Genomic DNA, 18,871 nt, shown 5'->3' with positions numbered 1-18,871 from the left:
AAATATTTTTTTATCATTTCATATAGTAACTCCTAGGGACAGTGAAAAATATAAAACAGGCGGAAACTTCAATTATAATTTATCAGTGTAGGTACATTGGTTGTAAGCAATGTTTCAATTCTGGCTTTTTGGAGGTACGTATATAGAAAAGAAAGAATCTCTTCAGTAGAGATATATTAAATAACTTCCCGAAAATAACGAAATTAAAAAATCATACTTATTTAAGATAAAATTTAAGTTCTATATTAATATTAATTTTTACTTGAAATTTAGTGATCATTTTAACGGCTGCTATAAGCCTCAATGTTGTTACTGGAGATAATGAGTGTGATAGAAAATGTCGTGCCCTAGGACCAATTACTACAATCAAACAGGTGCCTCACAGTTCATCAGACAAATTTTGTACATGTACTCCTGACGTTAACGCTGCACTTGGAGTCTGTGGTTTGCATGAAACTTGGTCGAATGTTGAGAAAAAGTGTATTCCTTATGATGATATTGCTAAAGGCTGTAAAGCTAATTGCCCAAAAGATTGTGAAACTTTAATTGGTCATGAAGATTGTTCAAAATACTGTCATTGTAATGACGGAAGTTCAACAGTTGAAGAATGCCCAAGTGGTTTTCATTTTAGTAAAACAAAGATGATTTGTGTACCTCCAAAAGAAGCTGGATGTGTTACAACTGGTACAATAGGATCAAAATCGAGTTCTTATTCAATAAGACGTTCTGATTCATCTTCAATGACTGAGTGTATAGGAACATGTCCGTTAATGAACTCTAGAACAGAGACAGTTCATTTACCTCATACAAATTGTCAGAAATTTTGTAAATGCAATTGGGGAACACCTGTAGTTATGGACTGTCCGGACAATTTACACTTTAATCCTACATTACAAGTTTGTGATTGGCCTTTTCAAGCAAAATGTACTGGAATTGGTGCAATAAAAATATGATTGTAAAAAAAAAAAAATGCAGAAGTATGAAATATGTTGAATTATAAAATTAACTATAATAAAATTGTGATTTTTTGTTGGAATTAAAATTCCTACAATAAATAATTTAATGCGTTTATCTCTTATAATAATCAGATATATATCATAAAGTATAATAAAATTTTTGATGACTCTAATTGTGAAATAATTTTGACCTTCTTTAACCCAGTCATAATCCTAAAATTAGCTTATGTTTCTAATCAAAGCTGCTTTTTGATAACTTTGAGTAATAAAAAAGTAGAATTATCTAAATTAAGGTGTGAAACTAACGGTATTTATTGAAGTAAAGATTGAATCACTGGTAATGCGACTAAAATGAAATAGATAAAGTTGTACAAATAGTAAATTTTTATCATTCAATTTGGTGGCAGTTCATGAATAGTATGAAATAAAAGAAGAAAACAAGCATAAGTTAGAATTGATCAGTGTTAGTACATCTGTTGTAAGAGATGCTTCGATTCTTGCTACTTGGGGGTAAGTCAGAAAATACTGGAATTATAAGATAAAAATTTGATTAATATAAAAGACACTGGAAAATTAACCAGATAGATCTTATCTTTGTTTTATGATGTCAAAGTTTAATGGCAAAAAGATAATTTTTTGATTCTATCAGTAATTTATAATTAATTAGTTGACAAATTATTAATGTTAGTTTTAAATATTCTGGTTTTTTAATCAAAATTTTATTTAAATTTAGCAATTATTTCAACGGCTGCAGTAAATTCCATTGTCATTGAAAGCTCAAGTTGTATTGGAAAATGTGTTCCTCCATCACCAAGTATCCAATATCTACCTCATCAGCAATGTGACAAATATTGTGTATGTGTTTCTGGTCAACCTGAAGTATTTAACTGTCACTTCAATAAGCATTGGTCGCGAGAATATGAAATTTGTACTCATCCAACTGAAGCAAAGTGTCAAACTTCGAGTAATACAACAGCTTCATCAAATGCTCTTGATCAGGGTTGTAAAACAAAATGTCCACAAAATGAGTCAGCTTTTTTAGCTCATAATGATTGTGAAAAATATTGCTTGTGTAGTAATAATTCAGTTACTGTTTTTACTTGTCCAAACGGTCACTTTAGTGTAAAAAGCAACAGTTGTGTTTCTGTAGCAGATGCTGGTTGTATTACAATTGATATCAGACCAGATACAACAAGAGTGACAAGAAAGTCAAATACTACTTCAATAATGACTGATAATGAATGTGTTGGATCATGTCCAGAATTAGAAGATCCATCTCACACTGTTTATCTAGCTCATCGTAATTGTAGTAAATATTGCCATTGTAAAAATAATCATCCAATTATTAAAAATTGTCTGCATCATTTTTTATTCAGCTTAAAAGATATGAGATGTCGTCAATCAAACGATATAGATTGTAATCAAGTTAATTCTACTACTACTATCATTATTCCACCATCTGATAAAGCTCTTAAGAAAGGTTGTCAAACTCAATGTCCAAGATATAATGCTTTGGTTCCACACAAAGACCGTCATAAATTTTGTCTTTGTAGAAATGGAAAAATAGTTATTTTAAAATGCCCAAGACCTTACTATTTTAGTACTGATCATGCTAGATGCATTTGTACAGAAAAGTCGCAACGTACTAATCTTACAAGACTTTTTTATCCTGGTAAAACTACTAGAATGTTTTCATCAACTTCACTTTTACTATCAACTGAACCCGTTCCATCATCAACTGAACCATCTCCACCAATAACAACTGGAATAATAGAGGAATTCAATAACTGTGTAGAGCCATGTCCAGATATTAATTCGGATTATTATGACCATTTTTATAACATATCACATAAAGATTGTAATAAGTATTGCGAATGCCTTCAAGGAAATATAACAAGAGTCATAAGCTGCTCGGCTGATCATAATTTTGATAGGTTTTTCCGAATATGTGATTTAAAAAAATATGCTGAATGTTATGGTAATGATATCTTTATTCCGTCAAATTCACTTTCATCACCACTTACATCATCTCTACCAATAACAACTGGAATAATAGAGGAATTTAATAACTGTGTAGAGCCTTGTCCAGATATTAATTCGAATTATTATGAACAATATTATAATATATCACATAGAGATTGCAATAAGTATTGCGAATGTTTTAAGGGCAACGTGACAAAAGTCATGGTTTGCTCCATTGACTATAATTTTGATAGATTTTTACGCAAATGTGATTTTTTAGTATTCGTTGAATGCGATGATGATGTCTCTTTACTTCTAACATCAACTGAACCAGTTTCATCATCAACTGAACCATCTCCACCAATAACAACTGGAATAATAGAGGAATTCAATAACTGTGTAGAGCCTTGTCCAGATATTAATTCGGATTATTATGACCACTTCTATAACATATCACATAAAGATTGCAATAAGTATTGCGAATGCCTCCAAGGAAATATTACTAAAGTCATTGAATGTTCGGCTGATTACAATTTTGATAGGTTTTTCCGAATATGTGATTTAAAAAAATATGCTGAATGTTATGGTAATGATTTCTTTATTCCGTCAAATTCACTTTCATCACCACTTAAACTATCGCCACTTATAACAACTGGAATAAAAGAAGAATTTAATAACTGTGTAGAGCCTTGTCCAGATATTGATTCGGATTATTATGACCATTTCTATAACATATCACATAGAGATTGTAATAAGTATTGCGAATGCTTTCAAGGGAATATAATAAGAGTCATGAGTTGCTCGGCTGATTATAATTTTGATAGGTTTTTCCGAATATGTGATTTGGAATATTTTGCTGAATGTTATGGTAGTGATCAGTTCACTTTCTTTTCTACGTTATTATCTACTTCATCCACAGAACTACCTCTCTTCAATCAGCCAACAAACGATGTAAATAACTGTATTGGAAATTGTACACAGATTTCATCCAAAAATTATGATACCGCGGTGAACTTACCACACGAAAATTGTAATAAATATTGCGAATGTTATCGAGGCGAAATTAACGTGAAAGAATGTCCACTTACTTATCAATTCGATTGGTTCCGGCGCGAGTGTTTAACATCATCAAATGCTTCTTGTTTAAATCATACGTTGTTTGTGGCTAATCCATCATTATTATCTAATTCTTCATCTGAAACTCCATTCATTACTGCCTCACCAGATTTTGATAATGATGATAATTGTGTTGAAACTTGTCCAGGTATTAATTCTGTAAATTATGATGAGTATGTAAAAATACCACACAAAAATTGTAAAAAGTATTGTGAATGTCATAGAGGAATACTTACAGTAATAGATTGTCCACTTGATTCTTATTATGATTGTTATTTTCAGACGTGTGATGTGTATAAATACGCTACATGTTACAACCAATATACCATTTCTGCAGGACCAATAACATCTGATCCATCAGCTGCATCACCTGAAATTATAGAAAACTGTATTGGCAAGTGCTCAGGAGTTAGCAAGATGAATTATGCAATATTTCTGAAGCATAAACAGTGTCAAAAGTTTTGTGAATGTTTCAATGGACGTCTTACAGTTAAGTCATGTCCAGTTCATTCATACTTTAATTCAAATCTAGGTCTATGTGACCAGGCAAAATATGTAGAATGTCCAGATACCAATAAAACTTCTATATTGTCTCCAATATCTTTATCTAACACTAGTGATTGCATTGGGGTCTGTGTATCAGACGATGTATATTTATTACCACATAAACATCGTGCAAATTACTGTGAATGTGATCTTGGTTTTCTCAGCGTCAAGTCTTGTCCATCAGGTACATACTTCAATGATTATACAAAGAGATGTGAAGATACGGAGTTTGATGATTCTACTAAAATTTCTAAACCTTCAATAACAATATTATCAGAGTATGTTGAAGGCTGTGCTGAAGAGTGTCCACCTTTCGTTGATGATAATCATGTGGATTTCGTACCACATAAACAATGTGAAAAGTACTGCTTATGTGGCATGAGGGAAAAACCATTAGTGATGTCATGTGGACCTAATTCACACTTTAATCCTACTCTTAAAAAGTGTGATTATATTGACAATGCTGGATGCAAAGGAATTACTAGTATAAATTCTACATTCACTCCTAATGTCATTCTTATACCAACAGCAGACTGTCCTGATTGTCATGACGGAAAAAAATTCTATAGTATTTTATTAAAAATAAATGGTATTAAAAATGGATCAGAAATTGATTTGACAATTGGCAATCCAGAAGATTCAATTTCAAATGGTGATGATAACGATGAAATGAATTCTGGTGACATTTCTACGATTCTTAAAAAAGATATTGATGAAAAAAGTCGCTTTCCAAAAGATCCAAATGGTTTGGTAACTGTTCTGGCAAATTTGAAAGAAAAAGCGCAGTGTATTGGTCAATGTCCTGATTCATATCTTGATTTGATGACAGTATATTTAAGACATCAGAATTGTCGAAGAGCTTGTAAATGTGTTGGTAACGGAGTCCGTGTTATGGAATGTCATAATAACTATTACTGGAATCCAAAAACACAAATGTGTGATCCGGTAATTTATACTGGTTGTACTGAAGTAGAAGATGATTATGAAGATGATGAACCGAGCGATAAAAATTCACCATTCGATGAATTCAAAAAATTCGTAGGCTGGTAAAGTCTTTTTCTTCGTGAATCAATTGGTGATACTGGAAAATAAGAAAAAAATATGATATTAAGTATTTCTGTTGTCGTCTATGAATGTTATATTTTTATAATATTTTATGTAAGAATGAAAATGAAATAATAAATATGAGGTTTACCTGTTTGCAAAGTTAAGATGAAGGCATAGTAATAAAAAGGGTCGTTAGATATCATTATAATTATCTGTAGAATGCATGAAGGAGAGTATAAAAAGCATTTAACTAATACTTGAGATTACAAATTAGTAGTTATTTATTTTTGATGAAGAATTATTATAAACTAATTTGAAAATTGTTTGGTTTCTTCCATTAAAATATTTAAATTATATTGGAATAATTAATGCGTCCAAAATTTATTTAACAGTGGTAAGTTTTTGAAAATAAAAAATAAGTAAATTGTATCATATAAAATCATTATAAACAGATACATATTAAAATAAATTTCTTTTTTTTAAAAATCTTTTTATCATTAATTTATTATATCATCCTTCCTGATTATTCAACCTTTTTAACTGAATATCTAAAAAAATATTTCATCATCAATTATGGTATTAAATTAAAAATCAGATCATATAAATTTATATTAATGACATTAGTTATATATCAAGCTTAATCAGAAAGTGAAAAAATAGTAAACATGACTACAGGTTTTAAGTAGCTTTTAATATTCATGAAGTTTTCAATCATTGATCCGAGATAATCGTAGATAATCGATGATCTAATAACAGTCTTTGTTTAAAAGCTGCCTTCAAATTGGTGTCGGCTAATAAGAATATTGGCATAGTTGCATTATTTGCAACTGTGGCAATAATCCGCGAATAGGAGGAACGATATAGCGAGGTCTGTGTTCTTGAGGTCGTGCTGGAGGAAGAAGAATGATGGTGGGGAGTTGAGAGAACGGTCATTGCCACCACCAAGACTCAAACGCTATACTTATGGTGTGCACGGTGGAGCTTGTCCAACGACATACCAGAGCGAAGATACTTTCGGGACTCTAGACGTCTACCGATCGCGCCTAGAGGGCTTCACCAAGAGAGACCTGTGGATCCCGATGTTGTTGGTGAGTCCCCGGCCGCCGATGCCAAAGCCAAAGGACTAGAGCAACTAAGAAAGGAGCGCAGGGCGGTTGAAGAACAAGAGCGCTCCGCCTTTCGTTTATTATCATCGGAATTCATTATCATCGTCCTTGAAGACTCGCGTGAACCTTTACCTCTTCAAGTGCGCGTCTCTTGTCTCGCGGTCGTGACTATTTATCATCGTTGTGCACTCGGCTAATGGACGAAAATTCATCTTTCATTTTACTTTCAAATATAGTGATCTGTGTCTGTTAATTAATCGACAATTAGCGATCAATCCTTGGATATAAATTTGTTATTAAGGTGAGAATTTTTTAAAATATTTTTTCAAACTTCTGTTTAAATATCTTCATTGTGTTGATGATGATTGGTGGATGATGGTTACGTTCCATTATTACTGCTACAAAATTCATTCATTTTTTAATAGACTTTCAATCAATGAACAATAGTAGATCAGTTCCATCCTCGATTGGATCATTGAACAATGACAACAATAAATTTTCTATTTTTTAAATGTATAAATAATTTTTAGTTATTGTTAAATTCCTTATTCAAAATTGTTTCTTGATTACTATTTATTATTTAATGTGGATAATCAATTTTAATGATTGCTGCAACTCATTCAATTTTATTATGATTCTCACCAGATTCCTATCAACGTTAATAACAGTTTTGGTTGTTATTTTTGTTTCTTTTATAGCCAAGGAATTAAATATATTTTTACTTGTTCATGAATAATAATAATCCCTGGAAAATCCAGTCCATCGCGACTCACGAATAGCGGTACCCTCGTACGAGTTGATTCTCGAGTCCAACTTTCACAAAAACCACCAACTGATGACATATTACACACTATACGAGTATTGACAGCAATTCAAAGTTGTCTCTTAGCAAACATTCTAGATTACGGAACAAACAATGATTGTAACAGTAGTAATATGGATAGTAATCATATGAATATCATAAAAATATTTTAGTTGGAACCTCTATCATACCCGCACATGTGGGGACGATCCACCGGCTTCAAACGAAAGTGGCTCAATACCGTTATGATACGAGTGACACATGTAATACCAAAGGTGTACGCACTTTCGTCAACAATATCCTCTACAAACTATACACCAACAATTGAAAAAAATTTGTTTACAGTTCTAGAAAAAAAGAATAAAACAATGAATTAATTTTTAAAGCAAAAAAGCAAATAACTTTTACATTATTTTTTATATAATTTGAATAAATAATCCTTTTTTCTCACTATTAAAATAATTTAAATTTTTTCTTATGATTTAATGAAAAAAATTATTATGTTTCATTTCAACAGATAATACCTATTATTTACAATGGAAATATTCCATATTTTTTGCTTGTTGAATAAATTGTCTTATTTCGTGAAAAATGCTTCCCTGTCATTACCATGATGGTTTATGTACTTTATTTGCGTGTTTTTGCTGACATTAAAAGTTAATGTATAAGCCTTTAGGACTAACAGACTCGTGAGAAATTTCTCAAGACAGTAGAATTATTAAACAATGAATTGTTTGCACAAAAACTTGTGATTTTCATTTGACTTTTGATTTATTCCAGATGGCCAGTTATAGAAATGTTTGGATATGCATGATAGTCATCAACATCATACTAAACACCATTTCTGCAACGCCTATGTATTTTTCACACATTTCACCAAATGGTAAATATAACCTTAAATAATAACCTATAATCTGAGATAATAGATTACTGTAAAGAAAGATTCTTAATGATATTTGAATTTTTTACGATTGATACAATGGTCAATTAATTAATGAAAAGTTATTTTGATAATTAATTAATTGACGGTAATAGATGTTAACTAATTAAATAATGAATCACGTTACCGTTGCGTGAAAGCAGCAGCGAGAAAGCACAAAAGAAAAGTAAAGACGGAAGGAAAACGCACGACATTGACCCTGTCTTATATATTATCAATCGTGGGCGGACTGGTCAGTGGATTTGCGCTCATCTAGGTTGCATTCGGTCAACGACACTTGCATTTTTATTTTATTCATCTTATTGTCCTCATTTCAAAACACTGATCAACGCTAGTCATTTTTTCATCATCATTTTGAACTTGAAATCCTTTTAGTTGTTTTCCATGAACAATCGGCATCTATTTTTGCTAGAAAAACACATTTAAACATTATTTAATATTTATTAAAAGCTAATTAATGATTCCTTTTAATAGATTGTATTAAATTTTAATAATATTATTTTCAAGTTTTATTCTTTGGATAAAAAAAAAAGATATTAAATAAAATTACAGTAAAAATCACTGCTGATTTTCAATAAAAAAATAATTCCAGTGGAAATTATTGTCAATAAAATGGAATGACAGATAAAATGGAGGAAATCATTTTGAATCGGATAAAACTGCAATTAAATTAACCACTTAAACTTTACCGTAAATAGTCAATTGTGTCATTAACATAATTAAATAAATTAGCATAAAAAGACATACCTTAGATATTTTTTCGGGTCAGTTAAATGATGATGAGTCACGAATTACGATGTAAGCAGTTGAACTGTCATGCGAAAATTTGTGTATAAGGTGGACTATCCAAAGAGTCAGGAAAGAGTAAACATCAATACGAAGGCGCCGTCACTAAGTCCCGTTAGCCTTCAATGTGTAAACGTTAGTTGTTCGATGTAGGTCACAGTCATAGCCTAATGTAACAGCTTGTTTCCCGCTTGGATTCCTTCATAATCTCAGTTTGCTCCACGACTTCCTCTCCCCTTGATTTTTGTTTCTTGATGACCGAAACGCGCCCTATGCATTCCTCAACAACTAACTCACGTCTACCTGCAACGAAACAGGTACTCCGATATCTGAAAATCAATGCAATCAATTCAATAAATGCCTGACAATTATTACAAAACAATTTACTATTAACAAGTAATATTTTTTTTAACTAATAAATTCAAAACATTCTTATAGATTCAGTTTTATTGGTTATGTAAAATAATAAACAAATAATTCATTGATCAAAATACATTTTTATTGTGCTTAATCTAAATTTCTAATGTTTCATTGGATTGTTCATTTTTTTCTTATGATCCATGGCGTCTCCGAAAGTAAGAATTAATCTAATGCCACTTGTATTCAAACCTATCATAATCTTGAACCAAAGACATTTCGTGAAATTCAATAAAATGTGTATTGCAAATATTTCAAATACTTTTTATTAATTAAATTAAACATTTTTTTGAGTACCGACATTTTTTTCTCAGTATTGATGTGGAGTAAAAGCCATTGTATAAACCATAATAATAAGCTACTTAATTTTTTCTAGAAATAAGCATCAACTTGAGAAGTTGATATTTTTAAGATTAGACAAATATCTCAGATCATAATCAAACTATTCAAGAAATACTTAAAAATTTTTGAATCAAAGTTCAATCAATTGAAGACAAATTGTAGATAACCGGATTAATTTTTCAGTTGTTTTTATCATTTTGTTTGAAAAAAAAAATAGATACAATTATATCTGATAATAGTGAATTATTTCAAAACTAATAAAGAAATTTTTTTTTCTAAAGTTAATTCAAGAAACATCAGACACTTGCCATGCGTGTCAGTGAGGACTGGTGAAACGGGGGTTTGCATGTTTGCTTTTGACTGTGTGAAGGCAAATGGAACGCATCTTGGTACCTGTCTAGACAGGTTTTACTTCGGGAGCTGCTGCAAACTTAATGACGAAGCTGAAGTGTCTCCGCAAGACAATACAATAGATGACCTTCCTTCAACGACATTTGCACCAACGGGCAAACCGATTGAAAGCAATGATATACCAGATTACTCAGTAAAACCGAAGCCAGAAAAGGTTCCTGAATTGTCATCAACATCACTGACTAGAAAGCCTATCATCAGCACTCCTTACACGACTACACAACGGCCTGTAGAATTTTCTACCTTCCAAACAGTTCAAGACAGTCATCGACCAGCTGCAAATACACCTAGTAGCTCATATGCTTCAACATCATCAACTCAATATCAAAAGGTCACGACGGTTACTGAATCTACCACAAAACGTACCGAAACGACTTCTTTCGTTAAGCCTCCCATCAGTTCCAGTTCAGTTGATGATAGAAATCCACCTGCTACTCGATTTCCACCAAGAAATGTTACGACAACCACTCAAGCGACAACTACTCGACGGACGACAACGAAAGCTCCTACGACAACGACACAAAAAATTTTGACAACATCAAAACCTACTGCGAATACTCAAAAAATATCAACGACAAATAAATATTCAGCAACCGTTTCAAAATTGACAACGACAACGACGAAACCATTGACAGTGGGAACTAAAAGACCCATTATCACTTCTTCTACATACACTAAAAAACCAACAAGTCCTCATAGAAAACCTTCGACAACACCAAAACCTCATACAAGTACAGGATCAAATATCCTAACAACTGGAACGACTAATTATACATCAACTCCAGTGACTAAGCCAACGAAACCAAGTTTAAGTAGTAATAGTAGTAGTGGTACAACAGTGACAGTTATTAAAAAGCCGATTTCGGAAAGTAGTACAACTACTCTGAGTAGTACAAGTCGATTTACGATAACACCAAGGCCAACAAGTGTAAAACCATTGATTACATCAACGCCAAAACCAAAACCCTCATCACAAACTATCGAAACTAGCACAAAGCCGATAAAGCCAGCTACTTGGACGACAATTCAGAGTACGGAAAAACCAAAACCAACTACGACAAGTGTTAAACCAACTTCAAAGCCTAGACCAACTGGAAAACCAGGGAAACCTACGAAACCTTCAAAACCAACTACAGGTATAAATCAAATATCTTATCGTGATTCATTTGATCATGTTTATTTCAATTTTAATATCTATTATTTTTCTATTAGCATCAACAAGTACGACAGCTGCATCAACATCAACAAGTGTTCCAAGTTCTTCAAGTATTGCCTATACGACTTGGTTATCAACACAGACAGTTAAAACTACTACTACTACTACGACTACTACGAGTAAACCAACAACAACGACAACAACATCAACAACAACAGAAGTGCCAAGTTCTGTAACACCAGGGCTGATAACTTGGAGTTCCAACTCTGATGATGAAACGACACGAACACCATCATCGACATCAACAACAACCCAAGAACCAGAAGGTGAGTCTACAAGTGCGGTATGTAGGTCAATCAGTGGTTGGTCTTGGTTAATATCAAGATAATATTCTGCTGAGACGCGGCAGGCATCGTAACGGTTTTAAAGTCCACCGTAATCTACTTCCTGTTCTGTTGGAATCCTGAACCTCTCGCTATCATTCATATGATTCACAGTTAATTCTTGAGATGTATGGTATTTTATTACCGTAATTTACTTAACCGTATCGATAAAAATCCAAACTAGATTTTATGGAGATCATTTTAATCTCAAATCTCGAACAAACTTTTTTTCAATACATGACTTAAAGACCTATAAAGAGAACGGTAGAGATTTTTTATTGCTTTATAAACACATTTTTTACATGTGATAATTGTACTAATTATGGAGTAAATTCTATTAAGTTTTTTTAAGATAAAAAATATGAAATTATTTTAAAATAAGAAAGATGAATTTTTTTTTAAAAAAAAACTAACTGCTAATGATTTTTAAATGTTAGATAAAAAATGATATAATTTATGATTACAACAATGGAAAAATCTCTTATTGGTGATGATCTTAGTTTAGATAAAAAAAAAATATCACTTTGTTTAAAGTTAAGGTAGTTTCATAGAAATTGAAATTAAAAAGTGTCTTCCTTCCAAATAGGATAGATCGACTTTCGAGATTGTATTAAATAATTTGGATTCTTAAAAAAAAAAAATAATGACTTTTGAATTGAAAACGAAAAAAAAAACTCGTTCTGGAAAATCGAAAGTTAAATTTACATAATAGATAAAAGTCTTTCATGATTCTTACATCAAGGAAAAGTCTTGACATTCGATTTCTTCCATCTGATAATTTTTTATAAGTTCATTGACTCTCATGAATGATTTTTAATTGATCGACACTTCCTCAATACTGAGTAATTATCATTATGTTGAATCATGAGCAATTGTAAGGTTAAATTTTTTTATCTGATATAATGATAAAAATCATATCTCAAATAATCAATCAACCAGCAAAATGATGATTCAATATTTTTCGTTGAAGTTATTGATGCGTGTTTCAGTTATAAATTTTTTCAATAGCTAAACTCAAATTAAGATGCTTTTCTTGAGATTTAATGATTGATATTAATTTGATAAATCATACAATAATTGTTAGAATATGTAGTAAATTAACTATAGAAATAGAAACCATTAATTAAAATAAAAAATTTTCCAGAAATAACTCAAACACAATGGTCTCCTCTAACAACACCTGATGGATGGGTAATGATTCAATCACCCAGCACGATGAAGCCAGGTATCCAAGAAGAACCAGTTACAGAATCAAAACCTACCAAATTGCCTCCACCTACAGGTAAACCATCTTATCTTGCATGATCTCTTTTTCCGAATCATTAATTTCAGATTACGTTTTAACACTTGTATTGAAATTTTGTAACTTTGAATAGTTTAAGGTTCTCATATTACATCTGCTTTTCATGATGATGCAACAGATTTTTCATTTGTTTACATTGAGGATCTTGAATTGAAAAAAAAGCTTAATTATTTTTTTCTAATGTTCAGAACCTTCAACACCTGCTTCAACAACAGAACGTCTATCGACAATGAAGCCAACTGTACCGACTGTGGTTTCAACACCTTCAAGCTCGATTTATCCTAGTCTACAAACAAGTACAGTACCTCCAGAGGAGTTCAGACCACTCAATATGTCCGACTATAGACAAGGTTGGTATAAATTAATTTATTTGCTTTTTATCAGCTGATGTTGAAGTATGTAGGATAGGTTTGATTCACAAGGATCTTGGTCTGGAAGGAAGAATAAAATAAAAAAAAAGATGAAGCAAAAAAAGTTGAAGGCATCAAGTAGAAGAAGAAAAGGAAGATAAAGAGAACGAGGCAAGGAAGGAAGGACTGGTAGATCCAGTCAGTTGTATTTAATACTTAGCTTGTTCTCCAATATGGCGATTGTAGATCTAAATGTTTGGAAAGGAATAAATACAACTTTTCTTATTCTTGCAGTTTGTGGACGACGAATGATTCCGGAATCACGAATTGTTGGTGGAGAAAGCAGTTCTTTTGGACGTTGGCCTTGGCAGGTATAAATTAAACACAATAAAAGGTTTTTAATTGATAAAAAAAATTGTTAGTACCTTTGAATACATAAAACAAAACTTTGAGTTTATTAATTTTATTAAAAATTCAACCAATAATGATGTTATGATTAAAAAATTGTGTAGAGAAACCTAAATTATAATTTATTTAATAACAAAATGATTAATAGCATGTTCTAGATATTTCTTATTAGAAAATGCAAAATTTTCTGCATGATACGTTTGATTTATTAATAATAGAGAGAAAATTGAAGTAATACTTTATTGGACCTATAAAATTAATTTATGTATGAAAAATGAGAGAAATTAAACTATTTTACTTCTAATGACTATAAAGTTAACTGGTAATAAATGAAAAATAATTTGCTTTCTAGATTTCCTTGAGGCAATGGAGAACTTCCGCATTCCTTCACAAATGCGGTGCAGCTTTGTTGAATGAAAATTGGGCAATAACAGCAGCTCATTGCGTTGAAAAGTACGTATTTATCTGTTATTACTATCATTACAATTATATAAAATAAAAAACTAGAACAAGGATAATATAATGAATAATAATTTTTCAGTGTTCCACCAAGCGACCTTCTTCTTCGTATGGGAGAGCATGATTTAGCAAATGAAGATGAACCATATGGTTTTCAAGAAAGAAGAGTTCAAATAGTAGCAAGTCATCCGCAGTTTGATCCAAGGACTTTCGAGTATGATCTTGCTCTCCTTCGATTTTACGAGCCACTTTTACCTTTTCAACCGAATCTGCTACCAATTTGCTTACCAGATGATGATGAGGGATATGTTGGTCATACTGCTTATGTTACTGGTTGGGGAAGACTCTATGAAGGTATAGAAATGAAAGAATAATATAAAATATTATTTTACAAAATTATTTTATGCCATGTAATTTTTTTAACTCTAATGAAAATGTTTTTCAGATGGACCACTTCCATCAGTCCTTCAAGAAGTTCCAGTACCAGTCATCAATAACACTATGTGTGAATCGATGTATAAAAATGCTGGATATGATGAACGAATTCCTCATATATTCATTTGTGCTGGTTGGAGGAAAGGTGGTTTTGACTCTTGTGAAGTAAGTATCTTGTTAATTCAAAATAATTAAAAAATAATCTAGTGATTTATTTTAAATTAAAATTAAATTTTATCAATCAGGGTGACAGCGGAGGTCCAATGGTGATCCAGAGACCACGAGATAAACGGTGGATCCTAGCTGGAGTCATCAGTTGGGGTATTGGATGTGCGGAACCCAATCAACCGGGCGTGTACACAAGAATTTCGGAGTTTAGAGAGTGGATTACCCAAATTCTCCAATTTTAAAAAATGAACGAATGTACACGGAAAAAAAACTGTGCCTGCAACAGGACTGCTTAGTGGTAGTAAGGTAACTGCCCTATTGCAGGCACAAAACATTGTTCTGTTACTGCAACAAAGCAAATCCTGTGGCAGTAACAGGATTATCCTGTGATAGGGGCAGAATTTTTGTGTAGCAAAAACGGGATTATCCTGAAACCGTACGAAAACTTATCCTGTTGCAGAGACAGGGTATTGCTTTTTTGTAATAATAGTATAAATATGTATTATAGTAATAAATAATAATATGTATTATTATAGTATTTAAATTTGTATAAAAACAATCATAATGATAAAATGAAACATTCAAGTTCAAATTGAATATTTTTTCGAACAACAATAATGATTAGGATTTGACAATTTCTAATTATCAATTCAATTAATAATGAATTTTATTTTTTAATTCTCATTAATTAAATTGATTTAAATAAAATTAAAATTCACATAAAATAAACAAAAAATATTTGTGCAATACTTTTTCGGAATTATTATTATTACTGATATTATTATATTATTGTTGAGTGTATTGATTATTGTTAAAACAGGTTGTGAATGAGTGTTTTTTTCCGTGTATGACAACAATTAATGATATTTAGCAATGAATATTCTGAACATTCAGCTTTAAATCTACTTGATGAATGATAGGATATGAGCTCAGTGAAATAAAAGAAGTAATAATGAAAGAAACTTTATTAATAAATAAGAAAATCATTGCATATAGGCTCATTATGTCGATCAATTATCAGTGATATCAACGTATTTATTAACGAAAAATCTAGTATTAATTTATGAAGAATGAATTTGAGAATTAATGACTCATAATTTATTAAAAATAAATATAAAAAATGTTAAATAAAAAAATATAGAACAATTGATAAATAGATTATTTTATATATCAATTAATTTAAGTTTTATTTGCTGTCCAATTATCGCAAATGTTGTACATAATAATTGTAGTCCTTAAATATTGTATTTAAAATTTTTACATTTATACTTAAAAATAAAAATCAACTTTTAGCAACAAATAATTATTTAGATATATATTTTTTTTACTCTATCCATTGTTAAAGAAATATTAAAAATCTTTTTTTCTTTAATTTAAAAATCAATAGAGTCAATTCCAGATCAGAATACATTGTTTTGACAGTTTTAATAATTACAGAAGCTGAAATTGAAACTTCATTTATTGAATAATGAATGAGAAGAAAGCCTTTTGTATTATTTTTAATAAAAACAAAATGACAAATGTTTCTGTCGTTATAGAATTTGAAAACATTCTATAGTATAAAAAAAAAGTTTTAAATATCATTCACCAGATTTAAACATATCCTTGCTATGCATTGTTAGAGATTGTATGAATGTTAATTAAAGTGCTGAAGCAGTTTACTGCCACAAAAGAACATAAAATAATATTCAAATGGCTTTTCAATGAACACTCTGATTTAATGTGATGAAAATAAAGCTCAGATGTTAAACTATTAAATAATTAAAATCTAAGCTGATAAAATTATCAAATCTATCTCTAGGATGTTCTTCTGTTTATCTATCATGTCACTTTATTGCTAAAATAATTAAATTTTTTTAGCTTCTAAAAAAAAACGGAAAATACTGAAAAATATTCTATGCAAGTTTTTAAACAATAATAAAAAAATATTATTGATAGAGATTCAATCCGCCCACTGGTTATTTGCAATAAATACACTCAATTCAACTTTATTTACTCTTTGAAGAGAAAATTCTTTTGGTGTACCAGAATGTAAATATGTAATAATATTGACAATCTAGGTATACATATATTTTATTTGCCATTAGAAATATTTTAAACACACCTCCAGTACATGATAGAAAACCATGTATTAAAATATCGTTAACTATGAACTAGCAATGAAGTCAATTTAAATATTCATGGGCTGCAGCATAATTGATAGTATATAAAATATAAAATAAATTTATGTTGCTATTCAATAACGTCAAAATTCATTACGAAGATGACTTCATCAACAGCATCTCATTTATTGGCTCGTTTACCGACTTAAAGATTGGAAAAAGAATAATAAAAATCACCAGAAATCAACTTAGTGTTCAGATCATTAAAATAGTTAATATAAACTTCAATAGAATTTTTTTTATTGTCGAGAGTATTCTGCAAAAAATAATTGTTTTGACCTAGAAATCATGGTGGAAGAGAGACGACCCGGTTATTTTTTCAACTCCTTCTTCCATTCTGTTTGACATCCGGCCTTTAAGAAGAAATAAGAGATACGTGTCTCTCAATACAACTAGGATTAATAAGATAAAATACATGATTTCCTTCTAATATCAGTGGTATCACGTTCCACGTACATGTAAAGAATATTCCTGATTACAATATAATAAAAAAAATAACTTTATAATAAGAGATTAAAAAAAAATGCTATGAAAATTACGGGTGTGACGGTCTATGGATGTTACTGGACCGGGTTAAGTAGCTTTGGTGAAAGTAGCAGTCGACTTTGCGACACTATTTTGCCCACAAAAATCAATTGAACGCTATAATAAATTGCTTCATGTTTGGGAAGATAAAAATAATGTAAAATAGAAAATTGAATATCAGTGCACTAGTAATAAAGCTATTTGACATAGACACTTTCTAATGAAATAATCGATACATGACATCAATTATTTATTTTATTTAAATTATGCAAATAATATAACATCATTTTATCATTTATGTTTTATTATTCAATTTTTTTTTATTGATAAGCATTATAAAAAGGTACTTGTTAAAAAATTTTAGATTGGACATTTTTTTTTTTTTTTTTAATTAAAAAAATATAAAAATTCATAGTGTTAGATTTCAACAGTTTGCACCATAAAGTTATTTCACCTTTGACATTTCATCCGAGAACAATCGTTAAAAGTTAGTGGAGACAGAAAAAAATTTGTACTAAAGCAGTAGATTTTTTTTTTTTTAAATGACAAAGGTAGTAAAGAATAGTTGAAACATTTTAAAACATCATAAAATAGAATAAAAAATTTTTAAAAATTAACGAAAGATCAAATATTTAATTTTAATGTTTAAAAGTAGAATATTTTATTTATAAATATTTTTAAAATTCTAAAAATGATAGAATAGAAAGCTATTTCAAAGAATTTATAAAAATTTCTTAGATAAAATAAAAATTAAATTTTATACTAAAAATAAAATAATTTTATGATTTCATGATGTTATAGTTTTATTCAGGGATAGACATTTATGAACAATGTCCTGATTAATAGACAGTAAAATTTATAATTCAATAAAACGTAAAATAATTTTTATACCAAACAAATTGATTTAATCTTATGTGATTGATTTCAAACGGTTTGTTGATTGGTTGGATGACCTTTTTTAGTAAAAAAAATTCACAATCCTTGTGTGTAGTATGGTGATGATAATGTTACGGTAAATTTGCTTATACCACTCTACTAAATTAACCAACAGCTTCATCGTATTCCTTATAGCCAAACGACATTGGAAGTTT

The 18,871-nt window shown here is 30.3% G+C and overlaps 2 protein-coding genes and 1 long non-coding RNA gene across 4 annotated transcripts; 2 read left to right on the top strand and 1 right to left on the bottom strand.

The window, feature by feature from the left end:
- The first annotated feature begins 109 nt into the window (after positions 1–109).
- Positions 110–5,065, top strand: LOC118069433 (uncharacterized). Its single transcript, XM_035087548.1, has 5 exons — positions 110–134; positions 274–924; positions 1,690–2,256; positions 2,371–4,942; positions 5,056–5,065. Exons 1-5 carry the CDS (start codon positions 110–112, stop codon positions 5,063–5,065), a joined length of 3,825 nt encoding a protein of 1,274 aa, XP_034943439.1.
- Positions 5,066–6,308: 1,243 nt separating this feature from the next.
- On the bottom strand, positions 6,309–8,463 carry LOC118069430 (uncharacterized). 2 transcript variants are annotated; one of them, XR_004690626.1, is made up of 4 exons: positions 8,060–8,463; positions 7,727–7,882; positions 7,456–7,630; positions 6,309–7,382 (listed from the first exon to the last, which is right to left on the bottom strand). It is a non-coding gene; the product is annotated as an uncharacterized lncRNA (long non-coding RNA). The 2 variants fall into 2 exon arrangements; XR_004690625.1 differs by having other exon boundaries at positions 6,309–7,630.
- Positions 8,324–15,692, top strand: Np (Notopleural). The gene is made up of 10 exons (XM_035087540.1): positions 8,324–8,418; positions 10,302–11,567; positions 11,644–11,913; positions 13,115–13,252; positions 13,462–13,623; positions 13,918–13,994; positions 14,384–14,484; positions 14,573–14,844; positions 14,936–15,090; positions 15,171–15,692. The coding sequence occupies exons 1-10, from the start codon at positions 8,346–8,348 to the stop codon at positions 15,333–15,335; spliced, it is 2,679 nt and encodes an 892-aa protein (XP_034943431.1). The 5' UTR covers positions 8,324–8,345; the 3' UTR covers positions 15,336–15,692.
- The last annotated feature ends 3,179 nt before the right edge of the window (positions 15,693–18,871 follow it).

This window comes from Chelonus insularis, unplaced genomic scaffold (assembly GCF_013357705.1).
Source record: "Chelonus insularis isolate UGA/USDA-ARS -01 unplaced genomic scaffold, ASM1335770v1 contig_408_pilon, whole genome shotgun sequence".
NCBI lineage: Eukaryota > Metazoa > Arthropoda > Insecta > Hymenoptera > Braconidae > Chelonus > Chelonus insularis.
This window is presented reverse-complemented; position numbering and strand designations above follow the sequence as displayed.

Bases quoted from the DNA above. Each gene is read 5' to 3' on its own strand.
- LOC118069433 (XM_035087548.1), top strand. From the start codon at position 110: ATGTTTCAATTCTGGCTTTTTGGAG. The intron at 135-273 runs GTACGTATATAG...CTTGAAATTTAG, and splicing joins TCAATTCTGGCTTTTTGGAG to TGATCATTTTAACGGCTGCT. The intron at 2,257-2,370 runs GTAATTGTAGTA...CAAACGATATAG, and splicing joins CACTGTTTATCTAGCTCATC to ATTGTAATCAAGTTAATTCT.
- Np (XM_035087540.1), top strand. From the start codon at position 8,346: ATGATAGTCATCAACATCATACTAAACACCATTTCTGCAACGCCTATG. The intron at 8,419-10,301 runs GTAAATATAACC...TTTTTTCTAAAG, and splicing joins TTCACACATTTCACCAAATG to TTAATTCAAGAAACATCAGA. The intron at 13,624-13,917 runs GTTGGTATAAAT...TTATTCTTGCAG, and splicing joins TATGTCCGACTATAGACAAG to TTTGTGGACGACGAATGATT.